This window comes from Saimiri boliviensis, chromosome 11 (genome assembly GCF_048565385.1).
Source record: "Saimiri boliviensis isolate mSaiBol1 chromosome 11, mSaiBol1.pri, whole genome shotgun sequence".
Taxonomy (NCBI): Eukaryota; Metazoa; Chordata; class Mammalia; order Primates; family Cebidae; genus Saimiri; species Saimiri boliviensis.
This window is the reverse complement of record NC_133459.1, coordinates 10,177,879-10,196,925: the sequence shown is the minus strand read 5'-3', so window position 1 is coordinate 10,196,925 and position 19,047 is coordinate 10,177,879. Positions and strand designations below refer to the sequence as shown.

General features: G+C 43.4%; 1 protein-coding gene across 2 annotated transcripts in view; it reads left to right on the top strand.

Annotated features, from left to right (window-relative positions):
* The window catches only part of MTOR (mechanistic target of rapamycin kinase), a 155,978-nt gene that overhangs the window by 24,539 nt on the left and 112,392 nt on the right, over positions 1–19,047 (top strand). For both annotated transcript variants that reach the window (XM_074380054.1, XM_010346531.3), the window contains exons 13-19: positions 172–377; positions 3,564–3,686; positions 4,320–4,409; positions 5,005–5,097; positions 6,413–6,547; positions 6,786–6,915; positions 10,688–10,938. In XM_074380054.1, the coding sequence (XP_074236155.1) occupies positions 172–377; positions 3,564–3,686; positions 4,320–4,409; positions 5,005–5,097; positions 6,413–6,547; positions 6,786–6,915; positions 10,688–10,938 (1,028 nt within the window). The remainder of the gene's footprint in view (positions 1–171; positions 378–3,563; positions 3,687–4,319; positions 4,410–5,004; positions 5,098–6,412; positions 6,548–6,785; positions 6,916–10,687; positions 10,939–19,047) is intronic.

Below are 19,047 nucleotides of genomic sequence, written 5' to 3'. Positions count from 1 at the left end.
AATGTCTTTAATTCATTTATCTTTACTCCTATGAGTAGAGAAAAGAATGACAGAGGTTAGATGAGAGAAAGCATCTGGAATCTTCCCACTGTGCTGATAGCAGTGGAGGTAGAGAAGGGCTGGAGTGATGGGGTCATGAAGAAATGTTCAAAGGCTCCATTGCTCTTACAGACCCTGACATTCGCTATTGTGTCTTGGCGTCCCTGGATGAGCGCTTTGATGCACACCTGGCCCAGGCGGAGAACTTGCAGGCCTTGTTTGTGGCTCTGAATGACCAGGTGTTTGAGATCCGGGAGCTGGCCATCTGCACTGTGGGCCGACTCAGTAGCATGAACCCCGCCTTTGTCATGCCTTTCCTGCGCAAGATGCTCATCCAGGTAACCGGGATGATGGTCTGACCCACAGGCAGGGAGCACAGGACTCTCACTGTGAGAGCTGCTTGAGGAAGCAGAGTTGAGGACGAGGATGGGGGAGAAAGATTGAGGTACCTGGGAAAAGTCACATTTGTCTACAAGGGTTCACATGTTTCTCTGGCTTTGTAGTGGCAATTCCAGTGCTCATCACCTCATGAGCCTTTTGTCAGTATGAGTCCCCTCATGCAGCTCTTTATTCTTCCTGGCAAGTCAGTCACCAGTGATCCCATTTCTTGGCCCTCTTTGCTTGCTGGCTCGATCTGCTGCAGATTGTGTCAGGCTTCCCAGTGCCTCCCTGTCCTTCCACTCTCTGCTTTCCTTGTTGGTGCCAGGTCAAGCCTGGAGGCCATTGTTCTTCAGAAAAATAAGCAGTGTGAGACCGTTTCTACTATGTGTTCTAATAGTCATTGCCCCATTCTGTGATCCTGGCTTTCGTTCTTAAATAATGTGAGAATGCCAAGCTCAGCTGCTTGGTCTATAGCCTAAGATGGATTTTGGTTGGCCTTGCTACTAGATCCAGTGGGATTTTTAATTCCTCTTGAGACATGGCTCCTGAGTTTTTGTCTTCACCTACCTGAGTAAGTTCTGTGGCCTCCAGATGAGCAATACATGGTCCAGTCCTGCCTGGCGAAGTTATTTCCACCTTCCTCTTCTGGATCTCTGTGTGGCTCACCCACTCATTTCCAGTCCCTGTTCCTCGCTGTCTGCTTCCTGACCCTCCCTTATGGTTTCTTTCGAAGTAAACACTTTTTATAACATATATGGAACTTAAACATAAAAAATCATTAATATATGTAACTTACTCTAGAGAAATGTTGTTCACAATTTGTCATAAAGTGTCTGTAAATTATATCATCAATCAAATTAGAAAGTTGCACTTACATTGGCACCTCTATTTTTAGCCTAAAGATTTATTTAACTGCTGGCCTGTGTTAGAATTGCCTGTCATTTTAAGTCTTTAAAAAATTCCTCAGGTTTAGGAAGGAATAGAAATCATTGTTGAAGGCCAGGCGTGGTGGTTCACACCTGTAATCCCAGCACTTTGGGAGTCCAAGGCAGCCAGATCACCTGAGGTCAGGAGTTTGAGACCAGCCTGGCCAATATGGTAAAACCTCATCTCTACTAAAAAGAAAAAAAGTTAGCCAGGCGTGATGGCAGGTGTCTGTAATTCCAGCTACTGAGGAGGCTAGTGCAGGCAGAATTGCCTGAATGCAGGAGGTGGGGGTTGCAGTGGGCCAAGGGTGTGCCATTATACCCCAGCCTGGGTGACAGAGCGAAACTCTGTCTCAAAAAAAAAAGAAATCACTGTTGAGCCTGCTAGCTCAAATGCTAAACGAATTTGGCATAGAAATATCTCCTAAAAGGCTGAGTGCAGTGTCTCATGTCTGTTATCCCAGCACATTGGGAGGCCAAGGCATGTGGATCAAATGAGCCTAAGAGTGATGAGACCAGCCTGGGGAACATGACGAACTGCGTCTCTACAAAATATACAAATATACACCAGGCTGGGTGTAGTGGTACATCCCTGTAGTCCTAGCTACTCAGAGGCTGAGGTGGGAGGATGGCTTGAGCCTGGTAAGTTGTGAATACAGTGAGCCATGATTGCATCACTGCACTCCAGCCTGAGTGACAGAGTGAGACCCTATCTCAAAAAAAAAAGGAAAGAAAAAAATAAGAAATACCTTGTAATGTTTGAGTACATGTATGTTCCAGGTACTTCTGGGGACTGGAAATATAGCAGTGAACAAGCCAGGCATGGCTCCAATCTTCTTGAAGCTGACATGAAGCTATCAGGCCATCTCATTTTTTTCAATATCGAAGAGTATGAAACTCCTTTGAATGAATTTACTACGTACTGAATTTAGCCCGTGAAACTTTACTCTTTTTTCTTTTTAAACTTTGATATAGATTTTTCTAAATTGAGTTGTACATTTTAATGCCTTAGTAAAGGCTTTGGCGTTTTGTTTTGAGACAGGATCCCTGACTCTGTTGCCAAGGTTGGAGTGCAATGTGGCATCTTGTCTCACTGCCACCTCTGACTCTTTGGCTCGAGCAATCTGCCCATCTCAGCCTCCCAAAGTGCTGAGATTACAGGTGTGAGCCAGCTTTGACTTTTCTTGAGATCTTAGTCATCAGGGTGGGCATTGGTTATTAGGACGTAGTGAGGCTCTTGGGCTCTGGAAGTGAACCTGGGGTTCTTTGGTTTGGCCCCACACTGCTGCAGCTCGTTGGGCTCTGCTCCCTGAGGCATGTTTCTTGGCAGCCATCCATGTCTTCTTGCTGCTGCAGGTCTGTTCTCAGTATCCCCTTTCTTTTCTCTGTGGTCTGCTATGACTGGGGAAACAGGCTGCTTACGGAATCCAGCAAATCAGGTTATTAAATCAGTAAGCTGAGACAAAATGTAATGTTAAATTATAGACTCCTCTCGGTAGCTGAGTTAACCTGAACTCTGTGATATCCGCTTTTCTCACTGCTCAGCGACTTCCTTCTGGCAGCTTTAGCTATCCAGAAATCTGGATAGTCCATATTATTCTGTCTCTGTCACCATGAGCATAATGTGCTGATTTGCTGGTGTAAGGATCCAGTCAGTAAGCCTTCAGGGGATCCTACTGATGTGATCCCTACCTATTGAAGTTTATCTAGATATGCCCTAAACAGCTATAGAGTGTGAACACTTCTCTCAGCGTCATAGCTGTTCTAACTTTTCTTTGATTCCTTTGCTATTATTTGTAGTCCTTAGTAATTTGCTGTCTGGACCAATATTTTTCTCCCAAGGGGCCCTCCCTTCCTTCCTCATTTTTATAGGATCCTACCCTACTGACAGCTCTCCCTGTTGGTTTTCTTAGTCTTCTCTGGCTGTGCTACATTGTTAAAAGCTCTGCTTTAGAGAGGACTGTGGGACCTTGGAGTGCTGTGATAAAAGGAAAGGGAACAGGTTTTCAAATAGTTTTTCTTCCTGTTGCAGCTGTATCTGAGGCTGTTCTGTTAGCTGTAGAGATGTCTGTTGCTCATTGAGTGTCTAGCAGCTACTTCATCTGTTCTGGAGGTCTGGGTTTTCCCCCGGGTTCCCTGCCAGGTTTTCTGTTTGACATAGTCTCTCTCTAGAATGTTTTCTGCCATAGAGAACATATGAACCTTTCTTCCCTGCAGATTTTGACAGAGCTGGAGCACAGTGGGATTGGAAGAATCAAAGAGCAGAGTGCCCGCATGCTGGGGCACCTGGTCTCCAATGCCCCTAGACTCATCCGCCCCTATATGGAGCCTATTCTGAAGGTAACATAAACCGAGAGGCTGGCACTTTCTTTCTGCATTGTCTTACATCAGTTCATGTGGGGAGATGGGAGTGTTTCAGTGCTCATTAGTACACTGAACAAGGTAGATGATTTCTTGGCTCCCGTGCTTGGAGACCAAAGGGCAATATCAAGCATTTTCAGTTAAAGAATACCAAGGATCTCATCAGTCACAGGAAAGTGCTCTCCTTATAAGACATAAGAGATAATGCTTCAGGCACATCATCAAGGTGTTTGGAAAGGAGAAGCAGGTGGAGAGTAGCGTAAAATAGCTCTCCCAAAATGAGGAAAAAATGATCTTGAAAATCTGAAACAACCTTCAAATCTGAACACGTTAGAGTCATGTGAAGTCCTTTATAACGTATGTGAATCTGGATGAGCGATCACTGAGATACGGTTTAGAGGAGACATGAGAAATACTTTTATGTCATGGTGCCTCCCAGCTCTGTGGATAAAAGTTTGAGAATTTACATTCCAGAGAAATCTTGGATTCACAAAGCCTAGAAGGAATTTATTTATGACTGAGATGGTCTCCTGGGCGAATATTACTTATATAAAAGAAAGGTTTCTAGTGGAGTCTAACCTGCATTCATTTTCTCATAACTTCTTTCCCTAGGCATTAATTTTGAAACTGAAAGATCCAGACCCTGATCCAAACCCAGGTGTGATCAACAATGTCCTGGCCACAATAGGAGAATTGGCACAGGTAAAGTGACAGCTACTTTTTCCATAGGGTGGAAAGAAACTCACCTCTAAGGAAGTCAAAATACTTTTTTTTGTGACAATTCCACTCTATCCAGGCTGGAGTTCAGTGGTGCAATATCGGCTCACTGCAAACTCTGTCTCCTGTGTTCAAGCGATTCTCATGCCTCAGCCTCTCAAGTAGCTGGGATTTCAGGTGTGTGCCACCACACCTGTCTAATTTTTGTATTTTTAGTAGAAACGGGGTTTGACGACGTTGGCCAGGCTGGTCTCGAACTCCTGACCTCAGGTGATCCACCCTCCTCAGCCTCCCAAAGTGCTGGGATTACAGGTAGGAGCCACTGTGCCTAGCCTTAGAATACTTCTGTTTTTTTTTTTGTTTTGTTTTTTGAGACGAGGTCTCATTCTGTTGCCCAGGCTGGAGTGTAGTGGCGAAATCTCGGCTCACTGCAACCTCTGCCTCCCAGGTTCAAGTGATTCTCCTGTCTCAGCCTCCCGAGTAGCTGGGATTACAGGCATGTACCACCGCACCTGTCCCAAAATACTTCTTAATGCCATAGTTTCTAACCCTATCTACCACCCTCTTTTTCATTTTGCAGGTTAGTGGCCTGGAAATGAGAAAATGGGTTGATGAGCTTTTTATTATCATCATGGACATGCTCCAGGATTCCTCTTTGTTGGCCAAAAGGCAGGTGAGTATTACTGCTTCCTGATTGAGTGAGATAGACTCCATGAGGCTGGGAACCTTGTTTCTCTTTATTCTGCTCAGTGTCCTCAGTCAGTGCCTAGCACAGAGCAGGACACATAGTAGGTGCTCAGAAATATTTGTTGAATGAGTAAAAAATAGAATGACTTGGAACCAGAATTACCTGTTATTTTGACCCAGAGTCAGTTTTAGTTTTAGTAAGTATCAAGGCTGACCAGTGCCATTTTGTCTATACAAAAGAAAATGCAGGTCAATTATCAGAGCCCCAACTATCGGAGGGAAAAAGAAAGCCCTGGCCACTGACTTTGAGGGAACAGAGCTTCAGCTTATCCTTGCCCGGCCCTGGTTCTGCTTTCCCAGTTTGAGGCTATTAGATGACTAGACTAAAATTAAGAGCAGTTTTAATTTCTTTCTGTGCATGGTAGCTCACACCAGTAATTCTAGCGCTTTGGGAGTCTGAGACAGGAAGATCGCTTGAGCTCAGGAGTTTGAGATCAGCCTGGGTATAATGAGACTTTGTCTCTACTAAAAAAAAAATATGGCTGGGCATGGTGGCACGTGCCTATAGTCCCAGCTACTCAAGAGGCTACTGAGGAGGCTAAGATGGAAGAACCCAGGAGAGTAAGGCTGCAGTGAACTGTTACCACACCACTGCATTCCAGTCTAAACAACTGAGTGAGACCCTATCTCAACAACAACAACAAATCTTAATTTCCTTTTGAGCCTCTTATTAATCATTTGGGATATAGAAGAATGATGTATTTTATTTTTTAAGATGGAATCTCACTCTGTCACCCAGGCTGGAGTGCATGGTGCGATCTCGGCTCACTGCAACCTTTGCCCCCCCGGGTTCAAGCAATTCTCTGCCTCAGCCTCCTGAGTAGCTGGGATTTCAGGTGCCTGCTGCCACGCCCGACTAATGTTTTGTATTTTTAGTAGAGACGAGGTTTCACCATCTTGGCCAGGCTGGTCGTGAACTGACCTCGTGATCTACCTGCCTCAGCCTCCCAAAGTGCTAGGATTATAGGTGTGAGCCACCACACCTGGCCAGAGTGATGTATTTCCTTTGAGAAAGGTGGGAATTTTCTTTGTCTCTTGATCCAATGATTGTTGTAGGCTTGTGTGCTTGATCAGCCTTGCTTTTATGCCCTCGCAGGATTGCTGCTCATGGTAGTATCTTTACTGGAAACCTCTTCTTACAGCCTCTAACGCTCCATTACAATCATTATACAAAGAGTTCAACTGTGCTTTCTTTTCTCTCATACTGGCTCAATGAACCATGTGCTCTTGTGCCTATCCAGGTGGCTCTGTGGACCCTGGGACAGTTGGTGGCCAGCACTGGCTATGTGGTAGAGCCCTACAGGAAGTACCCTACTTTGCTTGAGGTGCTACTGAATTTTCTGAAGACTGAGCAGAACCAGGGTACACGCAGAGAGGTAAGGGACATGGCAGACTTGGTCTTTAAAGACTTTGCTGGGAGGATGGCAAAAGAGAGAAGGTTGTTGCATCAACATGCTCTGACTGTATCAGTCAGACTTCCTGTCCCTCTCCATTTTGTTCACGTAGCTGGTCATTTGTGTACGGGGATTCTGTAACCTGAGAGGAGTATCTGTGATACTTGTAATCATGTTGTGATAATTTTTTTCTTTTTCCCCCCTCTCCTTTCCCACCCAGGCCATCCGTGTGTTAGGGCTTTTAGGGGCTTTGGATCCCTATAAGCACAAAGTGAACATTGGCATGATAGACCAGTCCCGGGATGCCTCTGCTGTCAGCCTGTCAGAATCCAAGTCAAGTCAGGATTCCTGTAAGTTGGGGGTTGTAGGGCTGAGGGCCCCACAGGGTCGTAGGGTATCCCTTATGCTGTGCTGAGGCGCAGGATCCAAGAAATAAAGAGGCAGGACACAGGAGTACAAGGAAAATGCGGCTGGGCTTCGGGGGCCACGCCACCTGTGAGCAGAGTCAGGCAAGGCCCCGAATATCCAGAAGCGTGTGTATTTATTGTGTATAGGTTAGGGGGCAGGACAGTGAGTGAAGTCATCTTTAAGGATAGTGATAGAGTCGTGAGCAGTAAAACAAGGGGTCCACTCCCATTAGGTCACCTAGGCTAGGAGGTGGACAGTGCGCAGCAAGGAGTCCATTCCCATTAGGTCATCGAGGCAAGGGCTGTGTGCAGTAAGGGGTCCACCCCCATTAGGTCACTGAGGCTTGGAAGTGGGCGCAGTGAAGAGGGTGCAGTGTACAATACCTCTCTCTATGGACAAACTACTAAGAAGATTTATAGGAGGATGCTTTAAGTCACATTAATGACAGAGCTGTCAGGATTACTGCCACCTGCTGGCAGCTTCCAATGAGTTCTATTAGAAGATGCTTTTCGGGCCGGGCGCGGTGGCTCAAGCCTGTAATCCCAGTACTTTGGGAGGCCGAGGCGGGTGGATCACGAGGTCGAGAGATCGAGACCATCCTGGTCAACAAGGTGAAACCCCGTCTCTACTAAAAATACAAAAAGTTAGCTGGGCATGGTGGTGCGTGCCTGTAATCCCAGCTACTTAGGAGGCTGAGGCAGGAGAATTGCCTGAGCCCAGGAGGCGGAGGTTGCGGTGAGCCGAGGTCGCGCCATTGCACTCCAGCCTGGGTAACAAGATCGAAACTCCGTCTCAAAAAAAAAAAAAAAAAAAAAAGAAGATGCTTTTCGAGCAGCACAGTAACAAGAGCTGATAAAGTTCACAGTCACTAAGGTGTAAATATCCAGAGGGGTTTTGAGCCCTCGGATGCTCCAGGGATTGCTGGTCTGAGGGCAGCCTTCCACAAGAACTGGAGCAAGGTCCTACAACTCCTTTATCAGGAGGAGTGGCTCTTGCCCCAAGCCTACCATACAGCGGGTATCTTTACGATACTGAACGCTGCCGCCAGGGCCATGGGTTCTCGTCCTCGTATAACTGTTTTCCCTTAAATCATGCTCAGCTCTGTGTCTGCTCCAGACATTCCTCCTACTATAAGCTGCTTATTCCTTAATTGATGCTCCGTACTGTGTTTACTCTAGGCATTCCTCCGATTATGAACTAAGATGTAGTTATATATATAGGGAAATAACTGAATGGTGAGATATTCTTTAGGCACTCATTCTAAGAACTAATATACGATTATATATAGAGGATTGTATAAAGGGAAATAACTGAGTAGTAACACTATAAACTGAGATATTCTTCAGGCCTTAATTGTGCCAGGATTCTACTTAGCTCTCCTTCCTCGGTGTCTGTATTGGGGGTTACCCACAGAGGATAGCCGTGAAAGACTTGCCAAGTTCTCACTCACAGAGCCTTTGCTGGTTGTGTTTAGAAAGTCTGGAGCTGGAATACTGGGAAGTTATAGGATATTGGCTAATTTAGCAACTTTTGAATGAAAAGTCAGTAGTTTCTTGAATGCCAGCAGGGATGTGCTTCCCACTGTGGCCCAAGTCCTCATGTCTGTCCAGATTCTTTGTCAAGGGTTGACAGGCCAAGTCTGTCTGCTTTTTGGTGCCAATGCAAGAGATACACATTATCGCCCCATCACCTCTATCTATCTCTCATTCTTTGTTAGTGCCTCTTTGATGGTTTTCATTCCCATTGTATGTATGGATGAAGAGGATAGAATTGATTCTCCGTGTGTTAATTGATAGGGAAATCAGAGACAAGGCTCAGGGCCATAGGAAAACTAGCAGCAATCAGAAATTTGGGGCTCTTTTTTCTGTCAAATGGTCTGGCCCAAGAGCAGCATTGCAATTTTGTGTGTGTGTGTGTGTGTGTGACAGTCTTCTTCTGTTGCCCAGGCTGGAATACAGTACTGCAACCTCTGCCTTCCAGGTTCAAGCGATTCTCCTGTCTCAGCCTCCCAAGTAGCTGGGACTACAGGTGTGCACCACCACACTCAGCTAATTTTTGTATTTTTAATAGGGATGGGGTTTTGCCATGTTGATCTGGCTGGTCTCAAAACTCCTAACCTCAAGTAATCTCCCTACCTCAGCTTCCCAAAGTGCTGGGATTACAACAGGCATGAGCCACTGCGCCTGGACCCCCTTTTTTTTCCCTTAAGCTTTATTTTATTTTATTTTTTTGGGTGGGGGACGGAGTTTCGTTCCTGTTACCCAGGCTGGAGTGCAATGGCACGATCTCGGCTCACCGCAACCTCCGCCTCCTGGGTTCAGGCAATTCTTCTGCCTCAGCCTCCTGAGTAGCTGGGATTACAGGCACGTGCCACTATGCCCAGCTAATTTTTTGTATTTTTAGTAGAGACAGGGTTTCACCATGTTGACCAGGATGGTCTCGATCTCTTGACCTCGTGATCCACCCGCCTTGGCCTCCCAAAATGCTGGGATTACAGGCTTGAGCCACCGTGCCCGGCCAAGTTTTATTTTATTTTTAATTGACACAGGGAGTGGGAATAGGGAGAGGTTGGTCAGTGAGTGCAAGGTTCCAGTTAGATAGGTGGAATAATTTCTGGTGATCTGTTGCCCATTGCCTTTTACTGTTTTTACTTTGTTTTATATTTTTGGAGACAGAGTCTCACTTTGTCACTCAGGCTGAAATACAGTGGCGTGATCTCAGCTCACCTTAGCGTTGACCTCCTAGTGAGGTCAAGTGATTCTCCTCCTTCAACTCCCTAAGTAGCTGGGACTACAGGCATATGCCACCACACCTGGATAATTTTTTGTAGAGCCCATTGCCTTTTGATAAGTAGCCTGAGTGAATGAGGGTAGGGTATGGCATTGCAGGAGAGTTTTCTAGGCTTAACCCATATACCGTCAGGGCAGGCCTATTTCTGACATTGAAAGTTAGCATTGGCTCTCCCAACTCTTCCAGGAAAATGCTATTACTCCAGAATAAATTGTTTCTAAACTCTGTAGATGGGATCATATTGCTTCAAATTTCTTCCTTTTCTGTGTACTAGAGAGGTATGCCTGTGTTGTCATCCTGTCAGACCCATAGCTATTGAGAGCAGAGACTGAGCCCTATTGTTCTTTGTTATTCATGGCACCAGTCAGCCCAGCTCTTCATGTTTAGTTCTTACCTTCCTGGCTGCACTGTTCATGTTAGTATATTCCCTCCCTTGCCACTGCCCCTTCCCCCATTGTCAGAGTCATTGAGGTCCTTGTTCAAGTCAGGTGGGTAGTATTCGCCTACCAACTTGTCTGAGCTCCCCAGGGGGACCAAGCAGCTGCTGAACAGGTGTTTGCCTAATTTAATTCCCTTTACTTTATTTTGGGGGAGTAATTATTTTTATTGATGGTTTCAGCTATGAAGTTGTGAACAGTAAGAAGCTAAATTAAACAGAGCAATTTAAAGAAAACCAACCCATTGTGTACTGTTTTAGGCTTTTGTGGTTTGAGTAATAAAAAAGCCAAAAACTGTTTAGTCCTTGATGTTGAGAGGCTATTCATTAGTTCCTAACTGACCTTGAACTCCCAACAGTGTTAGAACATACTAGGAAGAAAGATATGAATGCTAATGTCTGTTAGGAGGTTGTTTGTTAGTAACCAATCTCTGCCTAGTCACGTTATGCCATGTGTAGCTCTAACACTCTCTGTTGTTTTGTCCTAGCTGACTATAGCACTAGTGAAATGCTGGTCAACATGGGAAACCTGCCTTTGGATGAGTTCTACCCAGCCGTGTCCATGGTGGCCCTGATGCGGATCTTCCGAGACCAGTCACTGTCTCACCATCACACCATGGTTGTCCAGGCTATCACCTTCATCTTCAAGTCCCTGGGACTCAAATGTGTGCAGTTCCTGCCCCAGGTCATGCCCACGTTCCTTAATGTCATTCGGGTCTGTGATGGGGCCATCCGGGAAGTAAGTACCTCAAACCCCAGTCCTTCTTGTTGCTGCTCTGCACCACTCATGCACAGATCCGTCTGTGCTTCAGCTTCTTAATCATGCATTCTGTGTGCTCTTGAGCCTAATGCCCTCCTCCCCTTAACTCCCATGATGTAAGTGTATGATTGGCTCCCTCCATTGTCCTGGCTTATCTTCTTAACATGGCTAAAAGGGCCGGGGCATGGTGGCTCACACCTGTAATCACAGCACTTTTGGGGGCCGAGGCAGGCAGATCACCTGAGGTCAGGAGTTCGAGACCAGCGTGGCCAACATGGTGAAACCTTGTCTCTACTAAAAACATAAAAATTAGCTGTGCTTGGTGGCGCACACCTATAATCCCAGCTACTTGGGAGGGTGAGGGAGGAGAATTGCTTGAACTCGGGAGGTAGAGTTTGCAGTGAGCTGAGATTGTGCCACTGCACTCCAGCTTGAAGGACAGAGCAAGACTTTCTCAAGAAAAAAAAAAAAAAAAGATGGCTAAAAGGCGAATGGCCTGGGAGAGGAATAGCATTGTCATTCTCAGTAGAGTTCAGTTCGTTTGAAGATGCCCCGCAAATACAAATCCAGTCTGGATTTCTGATTGCTCCTTCATGATAAGATTTAAGTCATAACATTCTTAATGAAAATACTACACAGTTGAAGTTCATGCTTTTTACTGGATCTCATACTGCCGCCAGTTGGTCCCATTACTGTTGATCTTAAGTGTGAGCATGTGGCCGAGTGAATGTTTATCCGATCTCTCCATTGCAAGGTTATCTGTTTTCATTTGCCATTAGTGAGTAATCTGTGGGGTGACAGTTTGAGACTCCTTGGCTGTCCTGTTCCTCAGCTACCTTCCATCCAGTAATTTTGTTTTTCTTTTTGAGATGGAGTATCCCTCTGTCACCCAGGCTGGAGTGCAGTGGTGCGATCTCACTGCAACCTATGCCTCTCGGATTTAAGCAATTCTCCGTCTCAGCCTCCCGAGTAGCTAGGATTACAGGCATGCGCCACCACACCAGGCTAATTTTTTGTATTTTTGGTAGAGACAGGATTTCACCATCTTGGTCAGGCTGGTCTCGAACTCCTGACCCCATGATCCACCCACCTTAGCCTCCCAAAGTGCTGGGATTACAGGCTTGAGCCACTTTACCTGGCCTAATTTTTTTTTTTTTTTTTTTAATTTCCATCCAGTGATTTTAGCATCCATTGATAATCCTCACTTGAATTGGTTATCACACTGGTAGTTGTAAAGTGATGACTTTCTAATTTTGTCATTCCTTCTCTATTTTATTAACTGGCATTTTTCTGTAAAGGGGAATTTTCCCCTCCCTCACCTCTCACTCTTGCTGTTTCTTGTGCCTTTCTCTAAACCACAGAGTATGCAAAATCGTTCCGAGATTGTATGCCCATACTACTGCCAACTTTCTGAGTAAAGTTCAGGGTAGCTTTGTAGTTCCTGTTATTCTTAGAATACATTCCATTAAGAGTAGACAGTCAGAGTACTGTGTTTAAAAAATAATTCAATTAGTTACTTTTCCCTCTGGTCATATTGTCAACATGATGTATATTTAGAGGAGATAGCATGTTTTTAGAAAGTATGTTTCCTAACTTTATGTCTTGGAGTAAAGACATACCGTTTATTTGTTTCTATTGTATTTATAACTATCAACTCCATTGAATTCTTTTGTGTGTATGTGTGAGGAAGTCTCACTTTGTTGTGCAGGCTGGAGTACAGTGGCGTGATCTCAGCTCACTGCAGCTTCTGCCTCCCAGGTTCAAGCAATTCTCCTGCCTCAGCCTCCCTAGTAGCTGGGATTATAGGTGTGTACCACGATGCCCGGCTAATTTTTGTATTTTTAGTAGAGGTGGGGTTTCACCTTGTTTGCCAGGCTGGTCTTGAACTTCTGACCTCAGATGATTCACCTGCCTCAGCTTCCCAAAGTGCTGGGATTATAGGCATGAGCCACCACACCTGGCCAAAATTCTTATCAACTCTAATAATTAACCTGTAAATACTCCCAGGTTTTCACTGTGTGCAATTATATAGTCTGGGGATGGGGAAGAAGGAAAAGTAAAAAAGGGAAGTTTTGTTTTTTATTTTTAATCTTGTAAAAGATTACATTTCATGTAACTGGCGTCATAGAATACGTGGTCTTTTGTGTTTGGCTTCTTTCACTTAATACTTTGGAGGTTCTTCCATATTGTGGCGTGTATCAGTAGTTCATTCTTCCTTTATTGCTCAATAATGATGTAGTATTTTCATTATTGTTCAGAAATATTTTCCAGTGTTAATGATTTCTTCTTTTACCCTTGAGTTATTTAGAAGTGGGGATTTTATTTGCAAACTTACAGGGTTTTTAATTTCTCTTTTTGATATTGATTTCTAACTTAATTGCATTGTGTTTAATGATTCTTTCATGTTTCCTGGAACTGCTTTAATAGTCTAGTGCTTGCTGGATTTTCATAAGTATTTCCTATATGCTTGGGATTACTTGTGTATTTGCTAATGTTACACAGGGTTCTACAGAAGTCATTAGATTGAACTTATTAGTGATTGTGTTCACTACTTTTGTGTCCTTGTTAATTTTTGTTTGTTTGATCTATGAATACTGAGAGAAATGAGACAAAAATCTCCTTTTATAATGGTGGGCTTATTTCTGATAGTTTAGCCAATCTTGTTTATGTATTTTTGAGATTATGTTAATAGATGCATAAAAATTTTAAATCTTGATATCTTCCTAGTAAGTTGACCCTTTATCATTATGCAGTAATCCTTCTTATCTTTAATAACACCTTAAAATTTATTTTGCTTAACATTAATATAGCTATACCAGCTTTTTCGGAAGTGTATGTCTTTTCCAATTCTTTTAACTGTCTTGTGACTTTTTGTTTTGGATGCTCTCTTGTAATTAGAGCTAGATTATCTTTTTAATCCAATTTTAAAAGTTTATCTTTTTTTTTGAGACAGAGTCTCTCTCTGTCGCCCAGGCTGTAGGACAGTGGTACAATCTTGGCTCACTGCAGCCTCTGCCTCCTGGGTTCAAGCAGTTCTGCCTCAGCCTCCTGAGTAGCTGGGACTACAGGCATGCACCATCACGCTCAGCTAATTTTTTTCTATTTTTAGTAGAGACAGGGTTTCACCATGTTGACCAGGATGGTCTCCTGACCTCGTGATCCGCCTGCCTCAGTCTCCCAAAGTGCTGGGATTACAGGCATGAGCCTCCGCACCAGGCCAAAAATATTCGTCTTTTAACCAGTGCATTCTGGGCCAATTGCATTTATTGTGATTGCTGATATATTTGGGTTGTTTGTTCTGGTGGGTTTTTTTGTTTTTGTTTTTGTTTTTTTTGAGATGAAGAATCTCATTGTTGCCAAGCTGCAGTACAATGGTACGATCTCAGCTCACTGCAACCTCCGCCTCCAGGTTCAAGTGGTTCTCCAGCCTCTGCCTCCCAGGTAGCTGGGATTACAGGTGCATGCTACCATGCCCAGCTAATTTTGTATTTTTAGTGGAGATAGGATTTCACCATGTTGGCCAGGCTGGTCTCGAACTGCTGACCTCAAGTGATCCACTCGCCTTGGTCTTCCAAAGTGCTGGGATTACAGGCATGAGCCACTACACCTGGCCATATTTGGGTTTATTTCCACCTTCTTACTTAGTGCTTTCTTTTTGTCCTGCTTTGTCTGTTTGTTTATCTTTCTTTTCTTTTTCTGGATTTGTTTGAGTCTTTATTTTTTATCTTTTGCCTTCACTCATTAGCCACCTTTAATTTTTCTAAACATATTTAATAGACTCTTTAAATCATGAATCAAGTAGACGACCTATTATATTGGATTCTCATATACCCATCAATACTTACTAGCATTTTGTGCATTTAGTTTCATCTCTTACCTCCATTGCCTTTCCCCCCATATACATACATTTCTGGAGAATTTTAAAACAAATTACAGATATCATATTATTTCACCAACAAATGTATAACCACAATACAATTGTAACACCTACAAAGCTAACAATAATTTCTTGTATTGTTTAATACCAAGCTTTCTTCAAATGTCCTTGATTGTCTTAAAAATGTCGTTGTAATCTGGTTTATTCAAATCAGAATCTGAGTAAGGTCTACATCTGACATTTGGTTGATAAATATAATTCTTTTACCATTTATTTACCTTTTCCTTCTATTAAAATCATGTATTTGTAGAAGAAACCAGGTCATTTGTCCTATTTCTTATACTGCATTTGGCTGTTTCTTCAAGGTGCATTAATTTCCTATAAACTAGTTAGACTTAGAGGCTTGATTAGATTCAGTTTCCATTCTTTTGGCAAGAGATACTTGATAGGTTACAGTACCGTGTACCTTCTATTTCAGCCTTTAATAAACAGATATTTTCGAGGTGACCCACAGGTACTGTGAAGGCTAATCAGTGGATTCGGATATTGTCACCTGATCTGTCTGTTATGAAGTTCCCCATCAGCCTTTTTTCTGATCATTTTAGCATTCATTGGTAGTTCTTTCCTAGAGCCAGTATTTGATTAGGAATTGCAAAATGGTGAGTTTCTTATTTGCGTGTGTGTATTTTTTTAAATTTTTTTTCCATGACACATCCCTCAGGAGGTCCTGAAAACATGTGTCCCCAAATGGTGATTTTCTAATTTGATTATCCTTCTGGATTTATTAGTCAGAAAGTTCTTTAGAAATAGGCCAGGCGCGGTGGCTCAAGCCTGTAATCCCAGCACTTTGGGAGGCCGAGGCGGGTGGATCACGAGGTCAAGAGATCGAGACCATCCTGGCCAACATAGTGAAACCCCGTCTCTACTAAAAATACAAAAAATTAGCTGGGCATGGTGGCACGTGCCTGTAATCCCAGCTACTCAGGAGGCTGAGGCAGGAGAATTGCCTGAATCCAGGAGGCGGAGGTTGCGGTGAGTCGAGATCGCGCCATTGCACTCCAGCCTGGGTAACAAGAGCGAAACTCCGTCTCAAAAAAAAAAAAAAAAAAAAAAAAGTTCTTTAGAAATAAAGAACTTGGCTGGGCATGGTGGCTCACACCTGTAATACCAGCACTCTGGGAGGCTGAGATGAGAGGATCGTTTGAGCCCAGTAGTGTAAGACCAACTTGGACAATATAACAAGACCTCATCTCATTTTATTTAAAAAAGTGTTTTTAAATAGATTTTTAAAAAGAACTTTGTGTAATAAACTGCTTAGGTAATTTGAAGTGTAGATCATGTAGGAAAAGCAGAATAAATGCATGATTCTTTCCCTTTATCAATATATCAGTTTTTTAATGAGTCAAGCTGCTAACAACTTTTCTTCTTCTTCCTCCTTCTTCTTCTTCTTCTTCTTCTTCTTCTTCTTTCTTCTTCTTCTTCTTCCTTTTCTTCTTCTTCTTCTTCTTTTTTTTTTTGAGACAGAGTTTCACTTTTGTTGCCTAGGCAAGATGCAGTGGTGAGATCTCAGCTCACTGCAACTTCTGCCTCCCGGGTTCAAGTGATTCTCCTGCCTCAGCCTCCTGAGTAGCTGGGATTACAGGCTTGAGCCACCGTGCCCGGCCTAATTTTGTATTTTTACTGGAGATGGGTTTCTCCGTGTTGGTCAGACTGGTCTCAAACTCCCAACCTCAGTTGATCCGCCTGCCTTGGCCTCCCAGAGTGCTGAGATTACAGACATAAGCCACTGCGCCTGGCCTGCTAACAACTTTTCAGAGGTGACCTAGGTGTCTTCCCACCTCCCAAACCAATTCTCTTTCTTTGGAATATCAGTATGAACTCAAAAAGATCTAGATATGTGTGTGTGTGTGTGTGTATATATATATATATATATATATATATATATATATATATATATATGTGTGTGTGTGTGTGTGTGTGTGTGTATATATATAAAATCTATTTTTATTTATACTATAAACCAAGTTCATTGCATAATCACTTGAAGAATAGCAAGTAAAAGTCTTAAACTACATTTAGTAATCTTATTGTTAATATTGGTCATTTACTATTTGTATGTATAAAAAATACACATATGTATGTAATCTCTATATAGAGTATTTCTATATGGAATATATATATACATAAACACAACATACATATATAATATTTCTATTCATTGCAGACACTAATCTTTTTTACAATCAAATTATCCTGATCAGTCTGGCTGTTGTGTCCTTTTTACATGGTCCAGTAGACTTTCTTGCTTTCTGGCAGAAAAAAATTACTCCAAGCTTGTCAAGTATGTTTCACTAAAACCTGGGCATTGCCATTTCCAAGGAGCTCAGATTTCTTTTAGTGAAATTGCATACATACTTTTTTTTTTTTTTTTTTGAGACGGAGTTTCGCTCTTGTTACCCAGGCTGGAGTGCAATGGTGCGATCTCGGCTCACCGCAACCTCCACCTCCTGGGTTCAGGCAATTCTCCTGCCTCAGCCCCCTGCGTAGCTGGGATTACAGGCACGTGCCACCATGCGCAGCTAATTTTTTGTATTTTTAGTAGAGACGGGGTTTCACCATGTTGACCAGGATGGTCTCGATTTCTTGACCTCATGATCTACCCGCCTCGGCCTCCCGAAGTGCTGGGATTATAGGCTTGAGCCACCGCGCCCGGCCTTTTTTTTTTTTTTTTTTTTTTTGAGACAGAGTCTCACTCCGTTGCCAGGCTGGAGTCCAGTGGCACAATCTCAGCTCACTTTAACCTCTGCCTTCTGGGTTCAAGCAATTCTCCTGCCTCAGCCTTCCAAGTAGCTGGGACTATAGGCACCCGCCACCACACCCAGATGATTTTTCTATTTCTAGTAGAGGTAGGGGTTTCACCACGTTGGCCAGGATGGTCTGGATCTCTTGACCTTGTGATCTACCTGCCTCGGCCTCCCAAAGTACTGGGATTACAAGTGTGAGCCACCACAGTGGCCCATATGTGTATCTTCTTGAGTGATTGTGCAACCAACTTGGCTTATAGTTAAACTCATTTGTTTCTGTTTATTTTCAATTTTTAGAAATTTCTTTGAGTTTACAAAAAATTTAGGCTGGGTGTGGTGGCTCATGTCTGTAATCCCAGTACTTTGGGAAGCCAAGGTGGGCAGATCACTTGCGGTCAGGAGTTTGAGACCAACCTGGCCAACATGGCAAAGCCCTGTCTCTACTAAAATTAAAAAAATTAGCCAGACGTGGTCATGGATGCCTATATTCCCAGCTACTTGGGAGGCTGAGGCAGGAAAATCGCTTGAACCCAGGAGACAGAGGTTGCTATGAGCCAAGATTGCACCTCTACACTTTAGCCTGGGTGACAGAGCAAGACTCCATCTTTTTTTTTTTTTTTTTTTTTTTTTTGAGACGGAGTTTCACTCTTGTTACCCAGGCTGGATTGCAATGGCGCGATCTCGGCTCACCGCAACCTCCGCCTCCTGGGTTCAGGCAATTCTCCTGCCTCAGCCTCCTGAGTAGCTGGGATTACAGGCACGTGCCACCATGCCCAGCTAATTTTTTGTATTTTTAGTAGAGACGGGGTTTCACCATGTTGACCGGGATGGTCTCGATCTCTCGACCTCATGATCCACCCGCCTCAGCCTCCCAAAGTGCTGGGATTACAGGCTTGAGCCACCGCGCCCGGCTAAGACTCCATCTTAAAAAAAAAAAAAAACATTAACTTTTATTTTAGTTATATAAGACATTAACATAGTTCCAGAGCTAGAACTATAAATAAGATCTATCCAGCAACATCTAGCTTCTGTCACCATCTTTATACATCGTTTTTTTTCCTTTCTGTATTATTTCCTATTTCTGCTATAACAAATTACCACAAATTTAGTCGCTTAACACAGGTTATCTTACAGCTATCTAGGTTATATTTCTGACATGAGGTCTCACTGGGATAAAATCAAGTTGTTGACAGGGCTGTGTTCCCATCTGGAAGCTCTAGGAGATAATTGATTTCCTTGCTTTTTCTAGCTTCTAGAACAGGGATTGGACAAGCTTGTTTTAGAGGCTGCCTGCATTCCTTGGCCCCCTTCCTCCATCTCCTTAAACATTATTATTATCATTTTATGTTGTGTTTGTTTATTCATTCACACATATTATTTTATGTCTCACCATTCTTTCTTCCATAT